The sequence below is a fragment of the Rhinatrema bivittatum genome, chromosome 14, assembly GCF_901001135.1.
Source record: "Rhinatrema bivittatum chromosome 14, aRhiBiv1.1, whole genome shotgun sequence".
Taxonomy (NCBI): Eukaryota; Metazoa; Chordata; class Amphibia; order Gymnophiona; family Rhinatrematidae; genus Rhinatrema; species Rhinatrema bivittatum.
In genome coordinates this window covers 15049285-15074981 of record NC_042628.1, presented here as the reverse complement: position 1 = coordinate 15074981, position 25697 = coordinate 15049285, and the positions used below count along the sequence as shown (strand labels likewise).

The 25697-nt window shown below is 40.7% G+C and overlaps 1 protein-coding gene across 1 annotated transcript in view; it reads left to right on the top strand.

Annotated features, from left to right (window-relative positions):
- Positions 1-25697, top strand: part of FAM20C (FAM20C golgi associated secretory pathway kinase) — a 120508-nt gene that overhangs the window by 59118 nt on the left and 35693 nt on the right. Inside the window, exon 4 of the mRNA XM_029576514.1 lies at positions 22587-22679. Within this exon, the coding sequence (XP_029432374.1) occupies positions 22587-22679 (93 nt within the window). The remainder of the gene's footprint in view (positions 1-22586; positions 22680-25697) is intronic.

Below are 25697 nucleotides of genomic sequence, written 5' to 3'. Positions count from 1 at the left end.
TAATGCATGCAAATGGCCCACTTAGCACGCAAAGCATAACTTTCTTTTGCACATTTTTTCACAAATTCATTGTTAATTAAGTGATGCAAATTTATGCAAAGCAGATCATTAGCTATGAACGCATAGTTAAACTGTGTGAAAAATGCTTGGCAAATACTATTTTGCAAAAATATGTCTACACATCAAGGAGGTGTTATTTTGCAATAAAGTTCATAGAAAAACTAAACGTACAGTTTTGCTACTGGGCTCATTTGCATATAATATCTGATAGCAAAATAGCATGCGCTATTTACTAGGGTTGTACATTTATTTATTTATTTAAAAGTTTTTATATCCCGCACTAAGGATAGTAGTCTATCCATTTTAGCGGTTCACAAGAATTAAAACATGCACAATAGCGTCATATGTAACATAAAGGTCACAACATACATGAAAAATCATTACATAATAGTTACCTTGCAAACAGTGAAACATTTGTTAATCTAAACTGCAAACAGTGAAACGTTTGTTAATCTAAACTGAAAATAGCCCATCGTTAATCTAAACTGAAAATAGCCCATCGTTAATCTAAACTGAAAATAGCCCATTTTTGTTTTGGATCATTTTCCCCAAAATGAATGCCTGGTACCTTTCCCTTGGGCTTTTGCATCCTCAATGCATTACTCTGCATTTTTTTAGCATTAAATCTTAGCTGCCAGACCTTAGACCATTCCTCGAGCTTCGCTAGATCCCTCCTCGTGTTTTCCACTCCTTCCTGGCTGTCCACTCTTGTTACAGAGTTTGGTATCGTCGGCAAAAAGTCAAACTTTTCCCAACATCCCTTCCATTATGTCGCTCATAAAAATGTTGAAAAGAACCGGTCCAAGGACCGATCCCTGAGCCATACCGCTAGTAACAACCCCCTCCTCAGAGAAAACTCCATTTACCACCAACCTTTGTCGCCTCCCACTCAGCTGATTTTTAATCCCATCAGTCACTCTAGGATCCATACCAAGGGCGAATGAATTTATTTATAAGTCTTCTGTGTGGAACCGTGTCAAAGGCCTTGATGAAATCCAAGCCCACTCATCTAGTGCTCTCCCTTGATCCAGTTCTCTGGTCACCCAATCAAAGAAATTGATCAGATTCGTCTGACAAGATTTACCCCTGGTAAAACCAAGCTGCCTCGGATCTTGCAATCCATTGGTTTCCAAAGATTACAATAGCCTCTGTTTTAGCAGCGATTCCATTAGTTTGCTCACCACTGAGGTCAGACTAACCGGTCTGCAGTTGCCAGCCTCCTCCTCACTTCCACATTTACAAAAGGCAAAATGAGGAGCTGAGTGTTGTTGGTAGACAGAGAAACTAATTTCACAGTTAAGTTATGTTCTCCCCTACTTTCTGCTTATCTGATCACCCTATTTTGTACTGAACATGAATTTCTGTACGAATCAGCCTATTTTTACCCCAAAGCACATAGGTTTAAGGGGGAGGGCTATCTCATACCTTTTAATACATTTTAAACTATATATACATTTATAGAAATAGAGGGAGCAAGAGAGTTGTAGGTAGATACAAGAGAGATGTAGGTAAAACAAGAAACCATGCCATCGTCATAAGATAGGTATGATAGTATTTAAACTGCGTGTCTCTGAGTCAACTGTTTGGTTTAATGCGCTCTTACGCATTTATAATCCTGTCAGATCTTTAAGATCCTCACAATTAAACTTACTTGAGATTCCTTCAGTTCGACAGGCTAGACTTTTCACTACTAGGGAAACCTCTTTTTCTATAGTGGCTCCAGTTCAATGGAACCTCATCCCTTTTGAAATCCGTGCGTTGGAAGATGTTAAAAAATTTAAGATGGCATTCAAAAGTTATTTGCTTACTCGTTCTTTTAATATTGTATAAATACAATATAAATGTCTCTAACATGCTAAAGTGAACTTATGCAGTATTTTTGCTGATTCTTTCTGTTATTCCCATCAGAAGGTATGTTATCTAGTGAATCTTCTTGATGTGGCAAAGTTTCTATTGTTAGCTTTGTATAACATGACATGGTTTCTATGAAATCTGATTTAAGAAGTGTATTATTTATGTTTTATTATTATTATGTATGTTTTTATGTATATCGCCTAGGCCTTGCAGTGTTAGACGATTAATAAATCTATTAAATGGTAAATGGTAAATGATAAAATATACATTAACGGCATGATTTACTAAGGTTTTTTCCCATTCTGTTTCTATGGAAAAAATAACTTAGTATTTCAGGCCCTAAGTGTCAGAATGTACATCTGATTGTGTGATATTTACAATTAAAGGCTCATGTTAAATTAATTGTAGGTTTTTCATACTAAAAGTACATCTGGCAGCTGAAAGCCTGAAATTAAAAACTACTTAAAATATCTTGTGGACAAGATTATGCTAGTCTTTGATATAATAGATGCATAAAGATTGTCCACAAATTAGAAGTGTAATTTTGAGTTAAAATTTTCACATGAAAGTCAGTGTATTGAACAATAAAATGTGTAAAATATACAGCACAGTCGGGCCACAGTACTCAGCTTAAAAAATACTTCCCCCCCCCCCCCCCCCCCTGTGTACACGAAATGGGAAAAAATCTGTGTCAGTTTCTAGAGGCTAATTTTCAAAGGAATTTTCACAGATAAGTAGTCCTTTACTCATAGATATGGCTCGTTAGAGAATTGCATGGTCAATACGCGTATAAAATTACGCACATATACATTGCATGCTTGCACTTCTATGCCTATAGGGGTGACGTGAAGGGGATGCCTGGGCAGGGTAGGTACTTAAGCGCAGCCTCATATGCACGCATATATGGCCACATGGAGATCTACTACAGTATTTTATAACCTGCATGTATCAGGTACATGCAGATTATAAAATATGCATATGTTTCCTTACATGCAAATATCTGCAATGTATTGAAAGCTCGTACTCTATTTTAAAAACATATAGGTGTGTATTTTACATGCAAAAAAAATTGACTTGCCCAGAAAACAGTATATTTTAAAATATATGCATATTTTTTGCCGAAACCTCCACCAGTTCACCCAGTCCTTCTCCAGATCACCAAGACCCTCCTAGATCTTCACTCTGAATTCCCTCCATTTCACCTAGACGTCCCACCCAACCAATAATAAATGGAAGGGTTTGATATCAATTGCGCAAGGTGAAATATTACGCAAATAAGTTGCCAAATATACACACGTAAGTCTCATAAAATAGCAACTTGCCCTGCCCCATAATGCCCCTAGAGTGCATGTATTTTTGATGTGTGTAAAATAGCGTGTATGTGAGTGCAAATTACTTATGCGCGCATATGCTAATTCTGCATGCGTGAATGTTCTGAAAAGTCACACCATAGTTTTTTTATTTTAAAAAGTATGATGGTAAATTGTCTGGTGTACATTAGATTAGGACTGGCTTGGGTACAATTCAGTTGTTGCTTTGCAAACACTGTAATAAAGCTGCAACCCTGTCTTTTCCACTTTAAAATGTTGTTGGTTCAGTAGTGTGTTGTATTCATGTATTTCTGAGGTTTGGGGGGGAACACCTTGACTGCCTCTTCTGTAATAAGATTAGGGTCCTTCCACAGTCTTCGGTCATCTCTGGAAATGACTTCAACCGGTGTGTCGCCAAGCACATGCAGGTGTGTCACCACACTTCCAGGTCTCCCGCTAGCTTGGCTGCTCATTTCTCCCTCTCTTCCACTCCAAATCACACTCTTCCCCTGCCTGGGCTTGAAATGCTGATAGCCCGGGTGGAAGGCAGCAAAACTACTGATAGAAAACCGTTTGCGGCAGCAGCATTAGAGGCAATGGCCTCCCCTTCTTCCCGTCCCCGAAGCCCTGAAGAGGAAGTGCCGTGCAGTCTGCCCATGGACGCAGGAAAAACAAGAAACCATGCCATCGTCAAAAGCAGAAGTAGCACCGTCAACTGATGATGATTGTTTTTCCACTGTTGCACTGCACACTGAGGGCCAGATTTTAAATCTTATGCGTGGGCGGTACATTTCTGCGCGCTACCCGGCGCGCACAAATATACACCCGATGTTATAACATGCGCGTGCTGCCGCGCGCATGTTATAAAATCCGGGGTCGGCGCGCGCAAAGGGGGTGCACCTTGGGCGCGCGCCAAGCCCGAGGGGAGCCCCGATTGCTTTCCCCGTTCCCTCCAAGGCCGCTCTGAAATCGGAGCGGCCTTGGAGGGAACTTTTCTTTTGGTCCCCCTCCCAACCCTACCTAAATCCCCCCCTACCTTATTTTATTTTCTACGCCTGCCTCTTGCAGGCATATCTTGCGCGCGCCGGCACGGCCGCCGTGCCGGAGGACTCGGGACCGTCCCCCGGACCCGCCCCTGCCCCCCCCCCTTCCCGCCCCTTTTTCAAAGCCCCGGGACATTCGCGCATCCCAGGGCTTGTGCGCACGCAGGGGTAGGTTTTCGGGGGTTACGCGCGTAACCCTTTGAAAATCTACCCCTGAGTCTCTGGCTTGTTGCAGTTTCCAGTTCAGTTTTTGTCTGCATGTTTCTATTTACGCTTTATGGTGTCTTTATTCTTTGTTAGGTGAGGGTCAGCACGTGTGACTGAGGTGAGGTATCCTGCTGGCGAGTAGGGCTCTATAGCAGCCTGGTTTATTCTGTTTGCCTATTGATGTTTTAAGGCCTGGTTTAATATGTGCAATGTTGGCTTTCTTAGGGTTGTTACTGTTTGAGTGCTGGCAATTAGTGCTGTTCTGGTATGGGAGGATTCTTATATATGTAATTTCTGTTCAGAGAGAGGACTCCTATTGTTCATTCTTAACAACAAAAGTAATACTTAAGCATTTTTGTATAATTTCGGCCATGGATTGAAATGAGCAGTGTGTCACATGTGTGAGTGTTGTCCATCAGATGTGTAACGATGGGAAAAAGGGTGAGAACCACTGATCTAGGATATGCTAGAAAAACATTGGGCAGGCTTACTTGTAACAGGTGATCTCTAAAGACAGGGAGAATCGCCTGTCACACATTCCTTTCCTCTTCCCGTTCTGGAGTTGAGCCTTTCCCAACTGACAGAGCCAAGGCACTCTGGGAACGTCCCTGCTTGCCCATAAGGACATAAGAAATTGCCGTGCTGGGTCAGAGAAAGTGTCCATCTAGCCCAGCATCCTGTTTCCAACAGTGGCCAATCCAGGCCACAAGAACCTGCCAAGTACCCAAACACTAAGGGGCCGATTTTAAATTTTACACGCGTGGGGTACATTTGTGCGCGCTACCCGGCTCGCACAAATGTACACCTGATTTTATAACATGCGCGCGCTACCGCGCGCATGTTATAAAATCCAGGGTCGGCGCGCGCAAGAGGGTGCAAACTTGTGCACCTTGCACGCGCCGAGCCCAAGGGGAGCACCGATGGCTTTCCCCGTTCCCTCCAAGGCCGCTCCGAAATTGGAGCGGCCTTGGAGGGAACATTTTTTGGATTCTCCCCCCCCCACACACACCTTTCCCTCCCTTCCCCTACGTAACCCACCCCCCAGCCCTACCTAAATCCCCCCCCCCTTATGCACGTAACCCTTTGAAAATCTACCCCCTAAGTGTTTCTAACATTTTCTAGAAAGCTCTGAAAAACTTCTGATCTGCAACGAGTTAGTGACATCCCCCATTCATGTAACTGGTGATCCTCCCCTTCTCCAGAGAACATCTGTTACCGGTAAGCAGCTTGACTTTTCATGCACCTTCAGTCATTGACCTATGCACAGAGAATGCTGATGGAGAATGGTGTTCCCCAAATGACAGGATAGTTTGATGAAAAAAGCACCATCTACAGTACTCCATAAAATGTATCTGCATTTCCTTTACAATTACAAAGTTTAGTTGCAACCTCTGTTTATCAACCATATTTGCCAACTATTTCTGTAAGTACATACCAGCCTTCCAGTCAAAGTAAGAATTTTTACAGTGCCAATACATTTCTGGGGTGAGTGCCATATTAAGAAATTTGATATGAACAATTTTAAACCTACCCACACATACTCTTCACGCCCAGGATTGATTTATGCTTTTGGGCTCGCCATTTTTATCTGTATTATTCTGTAAGAGGTGGCTCTGTTCTTAATTTTGCAATCAGAAAAGATCTTTAATACTTTGGTGGCAGAAAGCAAGCTTTCTACTGGTGGAAAACTAGAGCAGAACCTGAGAACATAAGACTTGCCAAATTGGGTCAGACCAAAGGTCTATCAAGCCCAGTATCCTGTTTCCAACAGTGGCCAATCTAAGTCACAAGTACCTGGCAGGATCCCAAGGGGTAGATAGATTTCGAGCAGCTTATCCCAAGAATAAACAATGGATTTCTGCAACTCTACATTAATAATGGTTAATGGACTTTTCCTCCAGGAACTTGTCCAAACCATTTTTAAATGCAGCTGCACTAACAGCTTTCACCACATTCTCTGGCAATAAATTCCAGAGCTTAATTGTGCGTTGAGTAAATATATGTTCTCTTATTAGTTTTAAATGTATCACTTAGTAACTTCATTGTATGTCCCCTGGTCTTTGTACTTTTCGAAAGAATAAACTCATTAACGTTTATTCCTTCCATTCTATTCAATATTTTATAGACTTTTATCATGTCTCCCCTCGACTGTCTCTTCTCCAAGCTGAAGAGTCCTAACCTCTTTAGCCTTTCTTCATAGGGGAATTGTTCCATCCCCTTTATCATTTTGGTCGCCCTTCTCTGAACCTTTTCTAATTCTGCTATATCCTTTTTGAGATGTGGTGATCTGAATTGCACACAATATTCAAGATGAGGTTGCACCATGGAGCAGTACAGAGGCATTATAATATTCTCTGTTTTATTCTCCATTCCTTTCGTAATAATCCCTGGCATTCGATTTGCTTTTTTGGCTGCTGCTGCTGCACACTGAGCAGATTTCAATGTATTTTCGACGATGACACTTAGATCCTTTTCCTTAGTAGTGATTCCTAATGTGGAACCTTGCTTTGTGTAGCCATAATTTGGGTTACTCTTCCCTAAATACATCACTTTGCACTTGTCCACATTAAATTGAATTTGCTATTTGCCTGCCCAGTCTTCCAGTTTTGCAATGACCTCTTGCAATTTCTCACATTCCTCTTGTAATTTAACAACTTTGAATAATTCTGTGTCATTAGCAAATTTGATCACCTCACTTGTTATTTCCATTTACTGGACATTTATAAATATATTAAAAAGCAGTAGTCCCAGGACAGATCCCTAGGGCACTCCATCTTTCTCCATTGAGAACATTTTCCATTTAGCCCTACTCTCTGTTTTCTGTCTTTTAACCAGATGGCAGTCCACGATAGGACACTGCCCCCTATCCAATGATTTTTAATTTCCTAAGAAGTATCTCATTTTGTCAAATGCTCTCTGGAAATCCAGATACACTATTATCAACTGACCCACCTTTATCCATGTGTTTATTTACACCCTCAAAAAAAAAAAACAGCAAATTTGTGAGGCAAGACTTCCCTTGACTAAATCCATGTTGGTTTTGTCCCATTATACTCTGCCAATCTATATGTTCAGCAATTTTAGTCTTTATGATAGTTTCTACCATTTTGCCTGGCACAAACGTCACACTCGCTGGTCTGTAGTTTGCTGGATCACACCTTGATCCCTTTTTAAAAACTGGCGTTACACTGGCAATCCTCCAGTCTTCAGGTACCATAGACGATGTTACTGATAGTTTACAAATTTCCAATAGCAGGTCTGTAATTTCATTTCTCAGTTCTTTCAGCACTCTGGGATGTATACCATCTGGTCCAGGTGATTTGATATTCTTTAGTTTGTCAATTTGCCCTAGTACATCTTCCAGGTTCAGTGTTTCAGATCCTCTGAATCATCACCTTTGAATATCATTTCTGGCATGGGTACATCTCTTATATCTTCCTCAGTAAAGAACAAAGCAAATAATTCATTTAGTCTCTCTGCTATGGTTTTGTCATCCCTAAGTGCCCCGTTTAACTTTTGATCAGCTAATGGTCCAACTGACTCCCTCGCAGGCTTTTCACCTTGAATGTACCTGAAATTTGCTTCCTCGACAAGCTTCTTTTCAAATTCTTTCTTTGCCTTCCTTATCAATGCTTTGCATCTGATTTGCCAGTACTTATGCTGTTTCCTGTTTTCTTGATTCGGATCCTTTTTCCATTTTCTGAAGATTTTGAGCAAATGCTTAGAATCTACAGACTCAAGTCAGATTTAAGAGTTGGGCAAAAAAGTAGAAAAAGCCTGTAAGTCAGCTTTCTTGCAGAGTTTTGAAACAGCCAAGGTTTTAATTTCCTACAACTTCTTGAAGGGAAAAATAATTCCTTCCCCCCCCCCCCCCAAAAAAAATTCTTGCAAGCTAACACTTGTGCAGAAAGTGCTGCCAGACATTTGCTCAATCTTTCATTCTTCGCTTATAGACAATAATTCCACAATGTGCTTTGCAAATGCTTTCAAATGCATAATTTATTTTTGTCCTTTGTGAAATAACAGTAATTCCCACATTTTTGTTTCATGCAATACATGAGGGGGGAGAAGTTAAGGCATTACAGTACATCCATGCCCTTTATATTTTCATATACTGTACCTTTGTCAAAGTACATGACATAGCACACACAGTGGCCCTTAATCACTTTTAGAGGTCATTTTCAAAAGCATTCATGCATATAAATGGGCTTTGTGACAGTTAGCCTAGGCATGGTGCCTGTAAAAGTATGTGCAGTAGTGATTTTGTGTGCATTTGAAAATAGGTGATCCTGGGGGCGGGGCAGCTTATGCAATTCACTTAGTCAAATAAATGCCAATTTTCAGCGTTATCCAGCCTCTGCTAAAGTTAGCCAGATTTATCTCAGTTCAGCCGCACCACTGAATATCCCAGAAAAGGTTTATCTGGCCGATGTCTGAATATAGACCAAGACCTCTATAATTCACTTGTGCTGTACTCAAGTCAGACAGTGACACATAACCTGCTGGGTGATTTCTTTTCTTTTTTTTAATTATAAGAAGGAGAAAAGATTGTGTGTATATTATTCATTCCTAACCTCGGGTGAGCAATATGGCAGTTGCCGTGGAAAGGTCAGGCTGTAGCTAGTTTATCTCCATCTGGTCGTTCTGTCCTGCCATTTTTCCCTGCTTTACCCCCTCTCACTGTGCTTTGTCAGTAATGGTACACCTTTGGCACATGTACCCAAAGAAAGATTCAAATCTAGTCTGTCACTTCAAGGGCATGAAACTAAACGTTGTCCTAATAAAGTGCATCATCACACAGTAGTCAGACAAGTCGATTGTACTCGTCGTGTAACTTGTCTGCTTAGGACTGTGGACATTAAGGACATAATTGATGGTCCTGGAAGTAGCATATCTATGTACTGTTATTTTCCTATTAAAGAGAAACGCATTTTTATCTAGGACAAAATGTCCGAGTTATTTATGGAGTTCATAAGCAGGACTGTATTTTGACAATTTCTCACATATTTTCTAATGTACACCACAGACATAAATAAAGTTTAGGAGGTTCAGCTTCTAATATAAAGAAACATGGAACTAGGGTTTAACTACTCCAGGATTCCAGTCCTAACTGTGGGTAAGTTACTAGGGATGTGAATCGGATCCGATATTGGATCCGATTCACATCCGATATCGGATCCGATTCACATCTATAGAGATGTGAATCGGAACCAGAATCGGATCCGATATCGGATCCGATTCACATCCCTATAAGTTACCTTGGATTAAGTGTGAGGGGGTTTCAAACTACCCTCATTGGTACAGACTGTGAGGTGAATTTTAAAAGCCGACGCACACATTAAGGGATGCACGAAAAAGTTGGGTTTGAGCGAGCCAAATGGATTTTAAAAACCACCTAGATACATGCGAATCTCCCGCAACGTGCACATCCTGAAAGTTTTCAAAAAAGGGGCGGGATCTGGGCGGAGCATGGGTGTTTCGGGGCGTGAACCAAAGACAGGCGTGTAAATTCGGCCGCGACCCAGTGCCCGCCAAAGCCCCCGCGTCACATAACTTTGCTATGGATGCCATGTAAGTTAAAATTTGAAGAAAACTAGGTGGATCTGCAGAGTTTTAAGGGTCAGGGCTAAGTGAGGAGACTGAAGGTTATCAAACCAGAGAGGGTTGGAGGAACTCGCTCTTAACTGGGCGAACTGGTAAAAAACTGGAAATGGCATCAGCGCACACCCCCTTTAAAATCTCCCCGCTATACGCAGTAGATTTCTACGCACATGCGCGCCCCGACTTAAAATAAGGCGCAAATGTGCGTGCGGCCAGGCTATTTTATAACATGCGTGCCTAAAATCCTGGCTACTCAGCCAATCTTTTAAAGACTACACTTAATGAACTTATAGTATATTAACATAGCCTGCTATCTTTCAATATCTCCTTCAATCAATCTCCCTGTTTCATGACGCAGATGTCCTCTGTTTTCAATGTTCCCAGATATCTCTGTTCACCTACTCAGGGTTTCCACCCTGTGTTATCCTGTTATACTCATTCTCCTTGTTATGTCTTTGCTCATTATTGTTAATTTTTTGATATTTTTAAATTTCAAACATCGTTCAATGTAACACGTTGTTCTGTATGTAAACCGGAGTGAAGGCAACTCTGCTATACCTCGGTATATAAAAAAATGCTAAATAAATAAATAAATGTTATAAAATAGCCGTGTACCTAGGCACGCCTGATGTGTGCGTGCAAATGTGCGCATGCACACCGGTTTGAAAGTTACCATCCTTGTGTGCAGTTTTAACACTCATACATTATGAAAATTTTCGAAGAGAAATTATCTGAGTTCTTTCTCTTTGAAAATTAGGTGCAACGTGTACATGCACAGAGCATCAGTGTACTTTGCAAGTTGCTATTTGTGTAGGCAGCAGAGGGAGGTGCAAAATAGGATGTGTTATTTTGGAAATTCATTATGTGCTTACTGTTTCCCTCCCCGACGAAAATGTGCCCACAGGAACCCATCTGTCCTGCGACTGTGGGTACCCCCTGTGTACTTCTGGCCACATTTGAGGAGAGCAGCTTTCAGCCCAGCCATTTGACCTTTAAAACCTTTCTCCTTGTCCCTATGCGAAACATTTCAGGCAACACACATGTAATATGTGATAGCTGCTGCTGCTTGAGTCGAGCACTTTGAAGAGCTGTTTAGGTGCGTGTAGTAAGGCCCTTGCAATGGAGTAAACCAATCAGGAACTGAGCTTTCATATTAATTCTAGCTCACTGCTTTTGGAACTAGAATGTCAAATCTAGATATCTTAGATACGGTATCATAGATTACTGCAGTGAGAACAGTATGTACGTCCCAAACCTCTAACATCATACAGATATAGATATAGCCCTAGTCACAGAGGGCCTGAATCACTCCGAATTGTCAGCCAAGGGCCCTTTTATGCATGGAATACTTGAACTGGCAAATCCAGTTGCTATGCTTTAGGGCTTTGTAGTCACATTTGTATTCAGTCCTGTGAATGTTAAACATCATGTTGGCTTTAAATGGAAATGTCTTATGATTCTTGGCTTACACGTATGAGGTTTGTAGTATTTTCATTGATCAACACAACAGAAATATTTGGGTAGTGAGAACTTGAGAAAGGATCAATGAAATCTTTTATAAACCCCATTAAATAGCCAGCTTTTCATTCAGATGGACACTTAAATATATTCTTCTCCTTGATATTCTTAGTATATTTCTAACATTCCTCAGTCTGCAGCTTTTCGTGTTCTTACTTGATTTTATGTAATGTGCTTGCAGGAATAATTGCTACACTTCTGAAAAATAAAAAAAAGCAGTAATGTTGCTTTTCCTTTGAAACAATAATTAAATTAAATTATGCCGTATAGTTTCTACAATATCTCAGCACTCATAGCTTGCAGTGTAGGTTTCTGACACAAATTGGAAAGCATACATTTAGTATAATAATACATTGTTAGAGGACTATTTGCATTCTGTCAGATTCAGTTTATCAAGCTAAAAATACTGTGTAAAACAAACTTAAGGCAATTACCTTTAATATTATTTGTTAATCTTTCATTAGATTTGCATCAACTACTGTAAACTTATTCCTCAGAAAGCAATGAACTGTGATTTCTTATAAAACTTATCATGCAAATAATATTTTTTTTGCCATAGGAAAAAATTGTCTTATCACAAGAGCACATTGGGTCTTGTATTGCAGTCTTTGTAGGAGTTTCTTTCTAAGCCTACTTTCTGTCCCAGATGGATCAGTAAAAATTGGCCAAAGCACTGTGTCAGTCCCTCCCTCTCCCTCTCTCTCCCTCTCTCTCTCTCTCTCTCTCTCTCTCTGCAGCTGGTCTTAGCTTGATGAATTTGGCTGTTTATCCAATAGAAGGGATATCCTTCAGCTTTACAAGGTCACGAGGCACCATTATGTACTGTATATGAAGTGATTGTTGCACAAAGCCACAGAACTGGTACTTAATGAAAGGAAGAGTGAAAAAGAAGTCTCCAAAACTGTTCTTTCAAACTGCTTACTGAATACCCTTGAATGGGAATCAAGAGTACAATTATATATCTTTTCTTTTTACCTGTTTTCTTTCTTACAATGCATGCATTGCTATCATTTTGAAACAAGCTCCCTTCTGCATTGGGAGAGGAATTTATTTATATACATTTAGCCATGTTTTTCCCAGACCGGTTCAAGGCCCGAGATGACCCACCCAGATTTCTGCTCTGTCCAAGAAACTATAACAAATTGGATGTGTACGATGGGGAAAGAGTGCAGTAGAAACAGCAAGTAACTTGACTTTGCCACAATTGTTGGCTGTTTTCCAGGAGCTTGCTTTATTTTGAGGTAGATAATTGATTTAGAACAAATGAGTGGGCCAGCCCAGTGACTCAGTGGAAAATCCCCAGTTCGATTCCCACTTCCGGTCTTCTGCTCCCCCAAGTCAGTTGGGGTTGGAGATGCTTCAAAGACAGCATTCACAGCTCCTGGGGAGTGGGATTTGTAGTCACTGCTTGAAGGTGATACCCGGTGGCCAGATTCAGAGCACATATTTGCAGGGTTCTGAAATGAGCTCAGAACAGTCGCTGCACTGACCAGGCTAGGGCATTGGGGGAGAGAGATAAAATTGAGTAAAAAAAAAAAAAAAAAAAATCTTCAGGCAGTTGCGAATAAAGGTTGATGGTACCAGATTCCAGCCATGGTTCTGACCGAGCTAGAAATACAAAGGAACAACAAGTTAATGTCCAGGTCAGATCTGATATAAGAAATGTCCGATTCCAAATCAGCATATGCAGTATGAGGCAGTCTTAATTATATCAGAAGTACATGAAGAGCTGCAGCAACCATTAACCTGCATTACAAATATTAAGACTGATTATTCAGTGTGTGAAAATTATGAGAAATCTGTGATGGTGGAATCTAATGTTTCTAGGTTCTGTCCAGTGGGCTGAACCATCAGCCATTAGCATCATTGTGCTTTCCCCAGTGTCCAGCTTTCAGTGGTCATAAACCATTTACTGATTTTGCTTCGGTGTGCTACTGTGTTGTGCAGCTTTGCAACAGGGCACTCCTTTTGATTGAGGGAGGAAGTTAAGATTATTCTAATTTTGATTTTGATGCCAGGAGTGTACACTTTTGCCGTGCTTTGGTATCAGTAGCAAATGGCCTGAAAAACCGGCAGGGTCACAAGCACCTGCATGGGTTCGTTATGTTGACACGTTTCCCCCCCCCCCCATAAATTCAGTCCAATCAGTTCTTTGTGCATACTGCTAGTGACTAATGGAGATCATTGTTTCAAAGTACCATGTAAGTATGTTCAAAAGTGAACAATATTCTAGAATGTTCCACACACTTCATGGCCTCTTTAAATGCTCATAAGGGATAATCCTATAGCACTTTAATAAATATGAAACACATAGGGAAAGAATACAGAGATGTGGTTTTCAGAATGCTTTCCAATCTACATTTTCTAGAAGGAGGTGTTGGGAGGGGGGGTTGGTATGTGTAGAGGATGTTTGTGTGGGAGGGGTGGGTACTGTGGGGATTTTGTGAGAAAGTGTGGTTGGGTGTGTGTTGATGTGGGGGGATTGTAAAGGGGTTGTGTGTGGGATATGTTTTTGGAAGGGTTGTGAATGTGAGCAGGGAGGTAGTGAGGTTGGGGGATTGTATACGTGGGGGTATAAGTTAATGAGATGTAGGTTGGGGTGTAGGGGAGGATGAAGGTGTGCAGTGGGTGTATCTGGGTGCATAGGGGTTTGTGTGTGTAGAAGGGTGTGTGGTTTGGGGGAGCTACAGCTGTGTGTATAGATAGGGATGTGATAGGAGCAGACATAGGGGGTGGGGTGCATGAGAGGGGTAGTCTGGTGTGTGTGGGTGTGTGCAGTGTGTGGCTTGGAAGCTGCCTTTTGTCACTGTCCTTTTCCAGCTGTGTAAGTTATTTCCCTATCTCCATGATATGATGTAGGTGTTGGGGTGTGTGTGTATGTCTTTGGAAAGGTTGAGGAGGTGATTTTGAAGATGCCTTGTGGTGCCATCTTATGTTCTTAGTTATTATTTTTAAACTTTGTTTTATAACTTTTAATCTTTATTATAATTCATGATTGTATTTTTTCTATTTTTTCCATTTTGTTTGCTTATGAACATTGTACACCATTTTGATCAATATTTTATTGTTAGATGGTATATAAATACTTTTAAATAAATAAATAAATATTATATCATTTTTGTTTTGTTGTGGTTTGATGAGTGGCGTCTGATTGAGCAAAAGCTCCAAGGGGTTCAAAAAGGAGACGGCAGATTTCCTGGGCTGCCGTGAAAACAAATGCAAACTAAACTTCATTCTCATTCAAAGTGAAGGGATCAAAAGGATATAAAGTCAGTTAAAGTGGTGAAATAGGATTTTTAAAGGATTTTTTTTTTTCTTTTTAAATGAAGATGAATTTTACAGGTGAGACTCAGACATGAAATATAAACTGTTTCCTCTCTGATCTATTTTCTATTGATTATGTATCCATTTGGGACAGTAATGCTGAGCTATGAAAGTCAGACATATAGTACTCTCCCGGAACTGGCACCAATCAATTTACTTCGGGCAATTACAATATGTCTCAAAGTACTAGAAGACAAATACGCCTGAGAAATGTAAAAGTCTGCTCTTATGTTTTCTTCGCTGGGTATTTTTCTGTTCTCACTTGTGCCAGCAGTATTGACCACAAAATTGGGCTACAGTAATGACACTCCTTTTTTTTCCCATTGCGCCATGCTTCCCTGAAATTCAGTCAGGATTGCGTGCAGTAGAATTTTGGGCGATCTTTAAAGGGTTTCTCTGAGGGTAAACAGGTGTTCACCCATGCGGGCGGCCTCTGAAAATGGCCCTTCCCCCCTCTGTGGGGAAAAGGGACAGTGTCAGGACGGGCCCTGGAAAGTACACGTGGGGATTTTGTTTGAACCCCCTACACGGTCCTTTCCCCCTTTGAAAAGGTGTAAGGTTACGTGGGATTAAAGAGTCCCCGCAACACCAGGCTGCCAGCCAGTTTTTCGAAAGGCAAATCCGGAGCGAGTTAATTGGCTTGCAGGCCTTTGGGTGCAACGTGTGCATGGAACGGGAGGAAGTATCCTTGCGCGATACACTCTCTTATAGTACAGTGGGCGATGCACTTTTCCTAGGTACAGTGCTGTCGGGCTGTGATAGCTTGTTCTTTTTGTGGTACATTTTTATTCTTGTATCTTTTTTGCAGTCATATTGGCAGTAAACAGGCAAGCATTCTAAAAAAGCATCAGAGTTGACTTCATGTCACCTTCTTGACCAATAACTAAACCGAAAACCCTCCCAGTATATTTTTGATATTTTGTTAAATGGTAATTGGCAAATGTGAATTCGTCAGTGAGCCTTCATGGTATGAGACCATCTACTATCTTTCTAACCATGAAACTGCTATCTGGTTTCCTACAAATATACATTATTAAGAAGCAGTTCTAGCAGTAAGTTGGATTATAGTAAGTCTGAAACACCGTCCTACCAATTTGGGTGCCCCTGCCTTTTTAAGTGGGCCACTTCATTTTGTGATTGAATTCCTTAAATTCTTGCAGACAGTTCCAGTATGATGAGGGCTTTTCGTAACAGAATGCTTCAAATCTCTATCTGCCACTGTTCTATAGGGCCTTGGCAATGGGCGCCAAGTATCCTGGCCTCTGTAGATATAACTGTACATCACCAGCATTCTCCATCCTCCTGTGACTATACCAGGTGTTAGAAAGTATTGTAAAATTGTGACTTTTTCTCTCCACCTGCTCAAACAGATACAGAATGCCGCTAAGTAAGTTGCCCTCTTAAATGATAGAATTCAGTGTGAAAATGCCAATATCCCGGAAAGGGCTGCAGATAAAGTGTTCATTATGTAGGCTGCCTCCATCACAGATTTAGGATGGGGAGGATTAGAGTCTTGCGGTATCTTTGATTTCATTGCTGTAAAATGCATCCAGATGTTTCCTGAACTCCCAAGTAAGAGCAGTCACTGGGCTTTCTTTTTCCTATTGCTTGGAGGGTTCCAGCTTTGAGTACAACACTTGCTCCAATGAAAAGTAGGGGGGTAATTTTCAAAAGCATTTACACGTCAATGGGCTTTTTGAAAATTAGCCAGGGGTTGCAAGCATACTGCAAGGAGACATTCCCAAGGCCAGGGTTGGGGGAAATCACATACTCAAACATTTTTGATTTAGGGAAATGCAAACTTAAATGTTCGCGTTGACGCCTGCTAATCTAGCAGTTGTAAATGTGCACGCCTATGCCACACTAAGGTACATGCAGTCCCGCTAACTTTCAAAGCAGACTTCAACGCGCATGTCCACTTTGAAAATTAGGGTTGAAATCCAGCCCTACATGGGCTGTTATAAAATTACCCTCATAGAGAGAGAGATCTCTAATTCATTGAATACATTAACATGGACTGATTTTTTTTCTCAGCTCACAAATTGCAACACATAGATTCCAATATAGGTTTCATCAGTTCTTCTCTGTAGCTGCTTAAGAGCATAACAACATGCCATACTGGGTCAGACCAAGAGTCCATCAAGCCCAGCATCCTGTTTCCAACAGTGGCCAATCCAGGCCATAAGAACCTGGCAAGTACCCAAAAACGAAGTCTATTCCATGTAACCATTGCTAATGGCAGTGGCTATTCTCTAAGTGAACTTAATAGCAGGTAATGGACTTCTCCTCCAAGAACTTATCCAATCCTTTTTTTAAACACAGCTACACTAACTACACTAACCACATCTTCTGGCAACAAATTCCAGAGTTTAATTGTGCGTTGAGTGAAAAAGAACTTTCTCCGATTAGTTTTAAATGTGCCCCATGCTAACTTCATGGAGTGCCCCCTAGTCTTTCTATTATCTGAAAGAGTAAATAACCGATTCACATCTACCTGTTCTAGACCTCTCATGATTTTAAACACCTCTATCATATCCCTCCTTAGCCATCTCTTCTCCAAGCTGAAAAGTCCTAACCTCTTTAGTCTTTCCTCATAGGGGAGATGTTCCATTCCCCTTATTTTGGTCGCCCTTCTCTGTACCTTCTCCATCGCAATTATATCTTTTTTGAGATGCGGCAACCAGAATTGTACACAGTATTCAAGGTGCAGTCTCATCATGGAGCGATACAGAGGCATTATGACATTTTCTGTTTCATTCACCATTCCCTTTCTAATAATTACCAACATTCTGTTTGCTTTTTTGACTGCCGCAGCACACTGAACCGATGATTTCAATGTGTTATCCACTATGACGCCTAGATCTCTTTCTTGGGTGGTAGCACCTAATATGGAACCTAATATTGTGTAATTATAGCATGGGTTATTTTTCCCTATATGCATCACCTTGCACTTATCCACATTAAATTTCATCTGCCATTTCGATGTCCAATTTTCCAGTCTCACAAGGTCTTCCTGCAATTTATCACAATCTGCTTGTGATTTAACTACTCTGAACAATTTTGTATCATCTGCAAATTTGATTACCTTTTAACATTTTAATGTTCCAATAAAAAAATGAATATATCACTTTTCCATATTTAGCAGCTCCCTTACATGTTCACTGCTTTCTGAATAGTTTGATACTGTACAGTTGACCTTTGTTTAGTGGAGCACCTCAATAACTGACAAAATATTTTGTTGCTTTTCGAAAGAGAGGTCTTACTGTATCTGTTCCTATGTCTCCAAGTGACTTAGTGGTTGATTTTTGCAGGAATTAAATGACTAATTTTGGTATCGGGACCACCACGTTACTTGACTTCATGTGTGCCTGGGGATAGATCAAGGTCAAAATACTCACTATGAGGTAGATTTTAAAAGCCTTGCTCGCACAAAATGCCCACATCTTGCACGTATGTGGGCTGCGCGTAAGCAACGCAGGTTTTAGAAAGCCGCAAAGTGTGCACGTTTATACTGGTTTGTGCGTCAAAAATAAGAGGGCGGGGCATGGGCAGAACATGGGTGCTCCTGGGTGGGGCCAACAATTACGCACAACAATTAACAACAGAGACCGTGGCACGCGTTAGCTTGTCCGCATAACTTTACTGCTGCTCCAGATGAGAGGAGCAAGTCTTTAGATCTCGGGTTTTAGGGCTTACACAACCGGGTGAGTGGTCTGGGTCAAGTGGGGAGCGTGCAGGATGAAGAACCAGAGAGGGGTCTGAAAATCCTCGATATTAACTGGGAAAAGCTGGTGGGCTAATTGGAAAAACTGGGTTATCCTTCGCATGAGCGTGTTTTAAAATCCACCTACATAATGTGCTTAAAAGCCAACAAAATCCTATGGAAGACACGCGCTTAGCTGTGTTCAAGAAGCCTCTTAAAATTAGGAGCCTACTTATGCTTGGTTGGTGCATTTTAAAACATACATGCGTGCACGATTTAAAATTCCACTGTATCTTCGCTGGCCCACTGATATGCATGTGTATGGGTGCACGCATATTTCTTTTAAAATTAGCCTGAATGGGTGCATTACCCTTAAATGTGAAGAAAGAAAAAATAAAAAGTGATTCCCTCCCTGATTTCTGGGCCTCAGGTTGTCACACACATGCAAAGTGGGAGACCCTGCAGGCTTAGCTGCATATTGAGGTGCCGCTAGAAAGGTCATTTCCAATACCAGTTCTTAAAGTACATAACTACCTGTTAATGGAACTAGAAAACCTTAGTTTTCTAAATAACACATGATTGTAGTTTGATTACTTCTTAGGACATGTATTAGAACTCAGTAATACAAATATTTTTAATATTACACATTACTGTCTACAGGGTGCATTCCCCTCATTCAGTGCCCATGGCAAAAATCTTTTGAAACTGCATTCAGTTTGATTCCAGGAATTGAAAATGAGCAATTTTGGTTAATAAATCCAGAAGATGAAATTTCTTTTTGGGTGATAAAGTAATCAGCAATCTGAGCCTGATTTGCTATTGAAAAGTAATGTACACAACCCTGCTTAACAGCTCCTGACATGCACCAATACACATACTACAGGCAAACTGACTTTGTAATAAATTCTCCTTCTGAGGGTATCACGTTTCAGTTCTGTACACCCTTGAGGAAGCATTTCCATGCTGATCAGCTTTCTGAGCTGACAAGGTTGAAAGGCCCCCCCATGCAACCCACTAAAACTCTGCAAATACCTGAGGGTATTCTGCACACGGTCAGAGGCCTTCTCCATTGGCTCTGCTTTCAGAAGTGAGCTAAACAAATGCTTGAACAGCTATCAAAGTTGCCCACTCATCTTGGCTACGTGCACACTTTTTTTTATTTTGGTAAGTGTTCAGTTTGTAAATGAGCAAGTAACCCGAAGAAAATTGCACATAGCACTGAAAGGAAATATGGGTTGGCTTGTTTAAGGGTGCAGGTTTTATTTATTTATTTATTTATTTATTTATATATCTAGCCCCATTATTTAAGACAGAGCTAAAGCAGGTGCTCATGGATTGCTTGCAAAAATGTGCACTGAGTGTCGGGGGCATAAGCTCGCTGTGTTCGGGAACCTTTACTGCATTTCATTAGCTATGAAGAACCCAGCAGATTAAAATGGAATTTGCAGATCCGAGTCTGTGCTCCAAGCAACTCAAGATGTGTGAATTTGTCCAAAGCAGGCTTAATATCTCTCACAGATCTCCAGGAATTATTTTGGAGTTTCAAATTAGCCTCTTTTTTTTAGTTTGGGTGGGTTTTCTGGATTTTCCAATGTCAAACTTTGTAGACTAGCTTTGGATTCATGGAAAATGCAAAGCAGATTTAAATCAACTTTTTTGCATCGGCTTTTGATCTTTTCCCAGATCCACTGGGGAAAAAAAATGGCAGATCTGGGGAAAATCCAAGAACTGTAATGGGAAAGGCTTTTATACCTTTTTTTTCCACAACAAAATTCGAATCAGATTTGAGTCTGATCTCAAATTGTTGACACATCTCTACTAAGAACACCTTTTTATTAAAGCCATCATAGCACATCCTAAAAATAAGTTTTGTACGTGTTGATAATTCTCTAATTCGATTTCTACTGTGTTAAAAACAAAGGGCCGGATTTTTAAAAGGTTACGCGCTTGGAAAAAGGGGCGGGGGAGGGATGTGGGCGGGGTCAGGTAAAAACAAAATGTGTACATGTCATGTATGCGTGTAAGCTTTTTTAACATATGACATGTGCATGTAAGTTTACCCAGACTGAGCAGAGGAGGACTGGATAATAATTTGCATTTATGAGCTTAGTTTTGCATTTTTAAAAGTATGTGGGTTAATTTAACTGAAAAAAATAATCTGCACAAAAATTGGCAGATATAATTGTATGCGAGTAAAAAAAAAAAAAAAAAGAGATTCCATATAGCAGACCTTCTTGTAAACCACTGACCTCAAACATAATGTAGTTTTTGCCACGCATTTTCCTCGCTTTTCACAGTAGCAGCAGATCCAAGAGATGTTAACTGTACAAGGCACTAACTAGATATATTAAACCTTCACTTTGGTCCCATTTGGGAAGGAACTACTGAAGGGGAGGCAGGATGGAGGAGAGTCCGAATAGTCTGCCAATAGGTAAAAGAAATGAGGGTACGTGTGTCTTAGATGTTAATGTGTGATGTCTGGTGAAGATATAGGAAAATGCCATTCAAAGGTTAGAGCTGAAGGAAAATAAAAGGTTTGCTAAAGTTAATGATGTATACGCAACCAGCGCCCAGAGCTGCAGGGAGTTAATAGAAAAGTGAAATCCGCAAGAATATACTGTTCCTGCAGTGATTTAATGATAGTCCCATATGTCAGATATGCAGCAGAAAGGCACAATTACATTTGTTCTGTAGTCGATTTAGTTCCCGACATGAAGATGTACCCTTTTCATTCAAGCCTTGATTTCTGGATCAGATTTTGCTTTTAAAACAGATGTGTAGCATCTCAACTCCCTGGGAGATAAAATGCAGATGGTGGTGATTTGCTTATGAAAAACATTTCTCTGCACATGGTTTGAACTGTGCTAGGGAAACTACATTGTTTTTGTCAGACTACGAATACATCAGTTTTCATCTAAAAAAAATTGCTTTAAAAAATGACACAATTATACATAAATTGGCATAACTGTTTTTAAACAAATCAGTTTATTATTCTTCCAAAAAAAGTGTTTATCCTTCGTGCAATTGCAAACTAACTGGGAGAGGCATTAAGCCCTGGTAGGGATCTAATGCATGTTAAACAACATATATCACGCAATATATTTGCTATATTTTGCATAGCCCTGCCCAGATTTACTTCCTTATTACAATGAGCTGTTTTGCATGCAATTTGAATGCATGAATTTAGAGAAACCATGCAAAGCCGTTCATTAGTAGGCAATCTGACGTTAATAACAACGCAGCCAACTTAGAAATTTGTCAGCCGCGTTAACAACACGTCATCAGGAAACGGTAATTAACGCAGGAGCTTCAGGACCCTTCTGCAGATTTTGAGGCTCCCATGTTAGATTTGAAGGGCCATGCCAAACAAAAATACCCCCCCCCCCTTCAAAAAATTTTGTTTTGGCACGGCCCTTTAAGGCGATGGCATGGCCGTGAGGTTGGGGCCGCCATCATGGCTAAAGGGCCGATGCCATGGTGTTTTTCGCCCCATGCTGTTTTGCCGCGAGACAAAACACGGCGATACAGCCGCAATGTTTTGGGGTTTTTTTGGGAGAGGGAGGCCCACTATTGCAGCAACCCCCCCCCCCCTCTCAGCAATAGTGGGACCCCCTGCCACCAAAAAACATCCCGGCTTAGGGCATCTAACTTTAAAGCTCTTAGGAGAGGAGACGAGCTGTAAGGAAGTGGTGCTTTCTGATTGGCCACTGTACTAGTTCTAAGTTGGCAATTAGCATTTTATTTAAGACATAGCTTTGCCTGTATGCAAGAATGCACAAAGTATGTTTCTATATAATGTAAACATGTTTGGTCTCCATATAAGAAATGAATCACAAATAAGGCCAACAGATTTAGGAAGAGAGAGCAAAGAAACAATGTATGTCCTAAGGACTTTAGACAATATGAACAGTCTTAAGAGGCTGAATTTTCTGTTTTTTTATTTTTTTGTGTTGTTTTTTTTTTCAGGCAGACCAGGGAGCAAGAAACACCACCTGACTTCTTCTACTTCTCAGACTATGAAAGGCATAATGCTGAAGTAGCAGCATTTCATCTGGACAGGTGATTACTCCCAGAGGGTATAATTCCTTGCCGTTGCATACTGTGTGTTAAAAGCCCAGGCCATTGTAGGCTTCCTTTTGCAAAGAGTGAATTCACGAGACTTTCCCTTAGCTTTGCTGTGAGTTTTCCTGCAGTGTGTGCTCTGGAAAATTACAGAATGCCCCATTAGTTCCATAGTGAGTTTGTTTGAAAGGGGACATCAGACCATCAAATTGAACTCTATTCTTTACCCGCCTCTGAGCAATTATTTGTTCATGGTGATCTAGAAGAATAAAGACCCGTCTTGTATTATGCTGTGCTGATAAAAAGAAAAAAAAAACAATTCCTGACCATAATGAGAGAACCAAATTAAATCTTTTGGCCAGTACCTATCAATTACAATCACAATAATTCTGAATGCCCAGTAAAATCATTAATCTCCAGGAACTCATCCAACTTAACTTTAAAAATGTTTACTTAAGTGGCTAAAACTGCCTCAACTGGCAGGATTTTCCATAATGTAATCCCACCATTGGTGAATGAAAGCCGTTCCTCTGCATGAATTTGAGCCTTAGTCTTGGAAGAACAATTTTCAAAGGCATTTACCTGGATAAAATGCCCCCCACCCCTCAATGCAGAACTGTAATGCTCATGCTTTTAGCCACATTAAAAAGAGGCGTCCTTGTAGGCAGATTGAAGTCGGGGGATTAACATTGCATGTGTAACAGGTTCAACATTCAAGCACACAGACTCTTAATGTGCATATTTTTACGGCTTCTAATTTTCTAAGGGAAAGAACCCAGGATGTTTTCCTTTAAAAATGTGCATGAAATGTGCATGTTAAAAGTGCATTCCTAAGTCATGGCTGCACAGCTACACAGGCAGGGAGTCTACATGTTTTCATACTTGGACAATTGGAAGGTGATGGGTCTGTCCCCAGTCTGTGTACTGGAATCCTCCTCCATAATGACGATTGAAGTTCTCCAGTCCCTGGAATTCCTGGCTTCTCAAAGTCCGACTTGATCCCATCCCAGACGATCCAAGTCTGAGACGGGATCAAGTTGGACTTTGAGGACTTGACAAATGTAACACCCCAATCTTTATAAAGGATCTGGGCGTCATATTAGACAATACTCCAAAATCCTCAGCTCAGTGTGAGGCAGCGGTCAATAAAGCAAACAGAATTAGGAATTATTAAGAAAGGAATGCCTCTCTATCACTTTCTTGTGAGGCCACACCTGAAGTACTATGTGCAGTTCTGGTTGCTGCTTCTCAAAAAAGATGTTGCATTGGAAAGGATACAAAGAATGGCGACCAAAATGATAAAAGGGGATGGAACAGCTTTCCTGTGAGGAAAGGCTAAAGAGGGTAGGGCTGTTCAGCTTGGAAAGGAAATGACTAATAGGGGATATGAGAAAGGTTTATAAAATCATGAGTGGAATAGAGTGTGTAAATGTAAATCAATTATTTACTCTTTCAAAAAATACAAAGACTAGGGAAGACTCCATGAAATTCATAAGCAGCACATTCAAAACAAACCGGAGAAAATTCTTTTTCACTTAATGCACAATTAAGCTCTGGAAGGATGTAGTTAAGGCAGTTAGCATCTGGATTTAAAAAAAGTTTGGACAAGTTCCTGGAAAAGTCTATAAACTATTATTAACCAAGTAGACTTTCAGGTGAATTTTCAAAGGAATTATGTGCATAAATGTAACATACTATTATAGCAATTTTCAAAAGCCACTTTTGCGGGTATATCCTATGGATAATTCGATGGCATATATTGTAGCAATTTTCAAAAGTCCATTTACACAGGTAAAGTGAATTTTCCTGTGTAAATGCTTTTGAAAGTCAGGCCCTTAGAAAATAGCCACTACTTAACACTGTGCAGTGTTAAGTGGGATCTATTTACTTCTTGAGATCTTGCCAGATACTTGTGATGTGGATTGGCCATTGTTGGAAACAGAATACTGGGCTTGATGGTCTGACCCAGTATGACAATTCTTATGTTAAGTCATGAGATCCTCGATAGACTCACTTCAGGAGAAGGCATTTCTGCCTACTGAAAGCTTTGATGGGCATCATGAAGTCTATTTTTTCAATGGGACTAGATAGCTAAATCAATCGTAGTCCTAGGTCATATAGCCGTGGCAGTACATGTGGTTCATCTGGCTCATCTCACATGCATGGTTTCCAATGTCCCTGCCAATATCAGTAGGATCAGCTGTTCCAGCCACTGTTCCACCAAGTTTAAGTAATTTCCGAGATGCGGACATCCTTCCAATGGTGGACAAATCTGGAGGTTCTTGTGTGAGGTGTCCCATTACGTGTCACGTGCATCAGGTGACCCTGTCCACAGACGCCCCCACCAGAGATTGAAGAGCATACAGCGGTGTAGCATGGACCCAAGAGACATGATCCTGACCAAAGAATCACCTGAAAATCAACTTTCTGGAGGCACGAGCCATCCGATAATCTTGGTCCGGATAGACAATCAAAGTGGCACAGGTTCATATGCTCTCTGCAAGGAGGCTTTTCGAAGCTGATCATGAGTCAGTCGTCACAATGCGCATCTCCAGGCAACCTAGCTAACATGAGTCCAGAATACACTGGTGTATCACCTCAGCGGAGTTCTGCAACGGTGTGAGTGGTCCTTGGATCAAGAAGTCGCGAACAACTTGTTTTGTAATTGGGGAGCTCCTGTTTGTTTCGAAGAGAAACTAGAAGGTAAAGAGGTTCTGCTTCAGGCATGCATCACCGAGCAACTGCAGATTAACTCCACATGTTTTTGTGCTAGAGAGTCAGTCTACTCTGTGCCGAGCCTTCAGCTCCTCTTATTGCCAAGACAAGGCGAGAGTGATCACAGTTTATAAAACAATAAGGGAGCCACACAGTTTCTAAAATACCACATATTTCTGCCCCAGTATGTATATTTGTAATTCAGAAACACACACTTACTCCACCCATTTTCTTTTCAATATGCATCTGTATTTTATGCACACAAAAAAATGTAAAATTAAATGCACATGTAGGTATTTT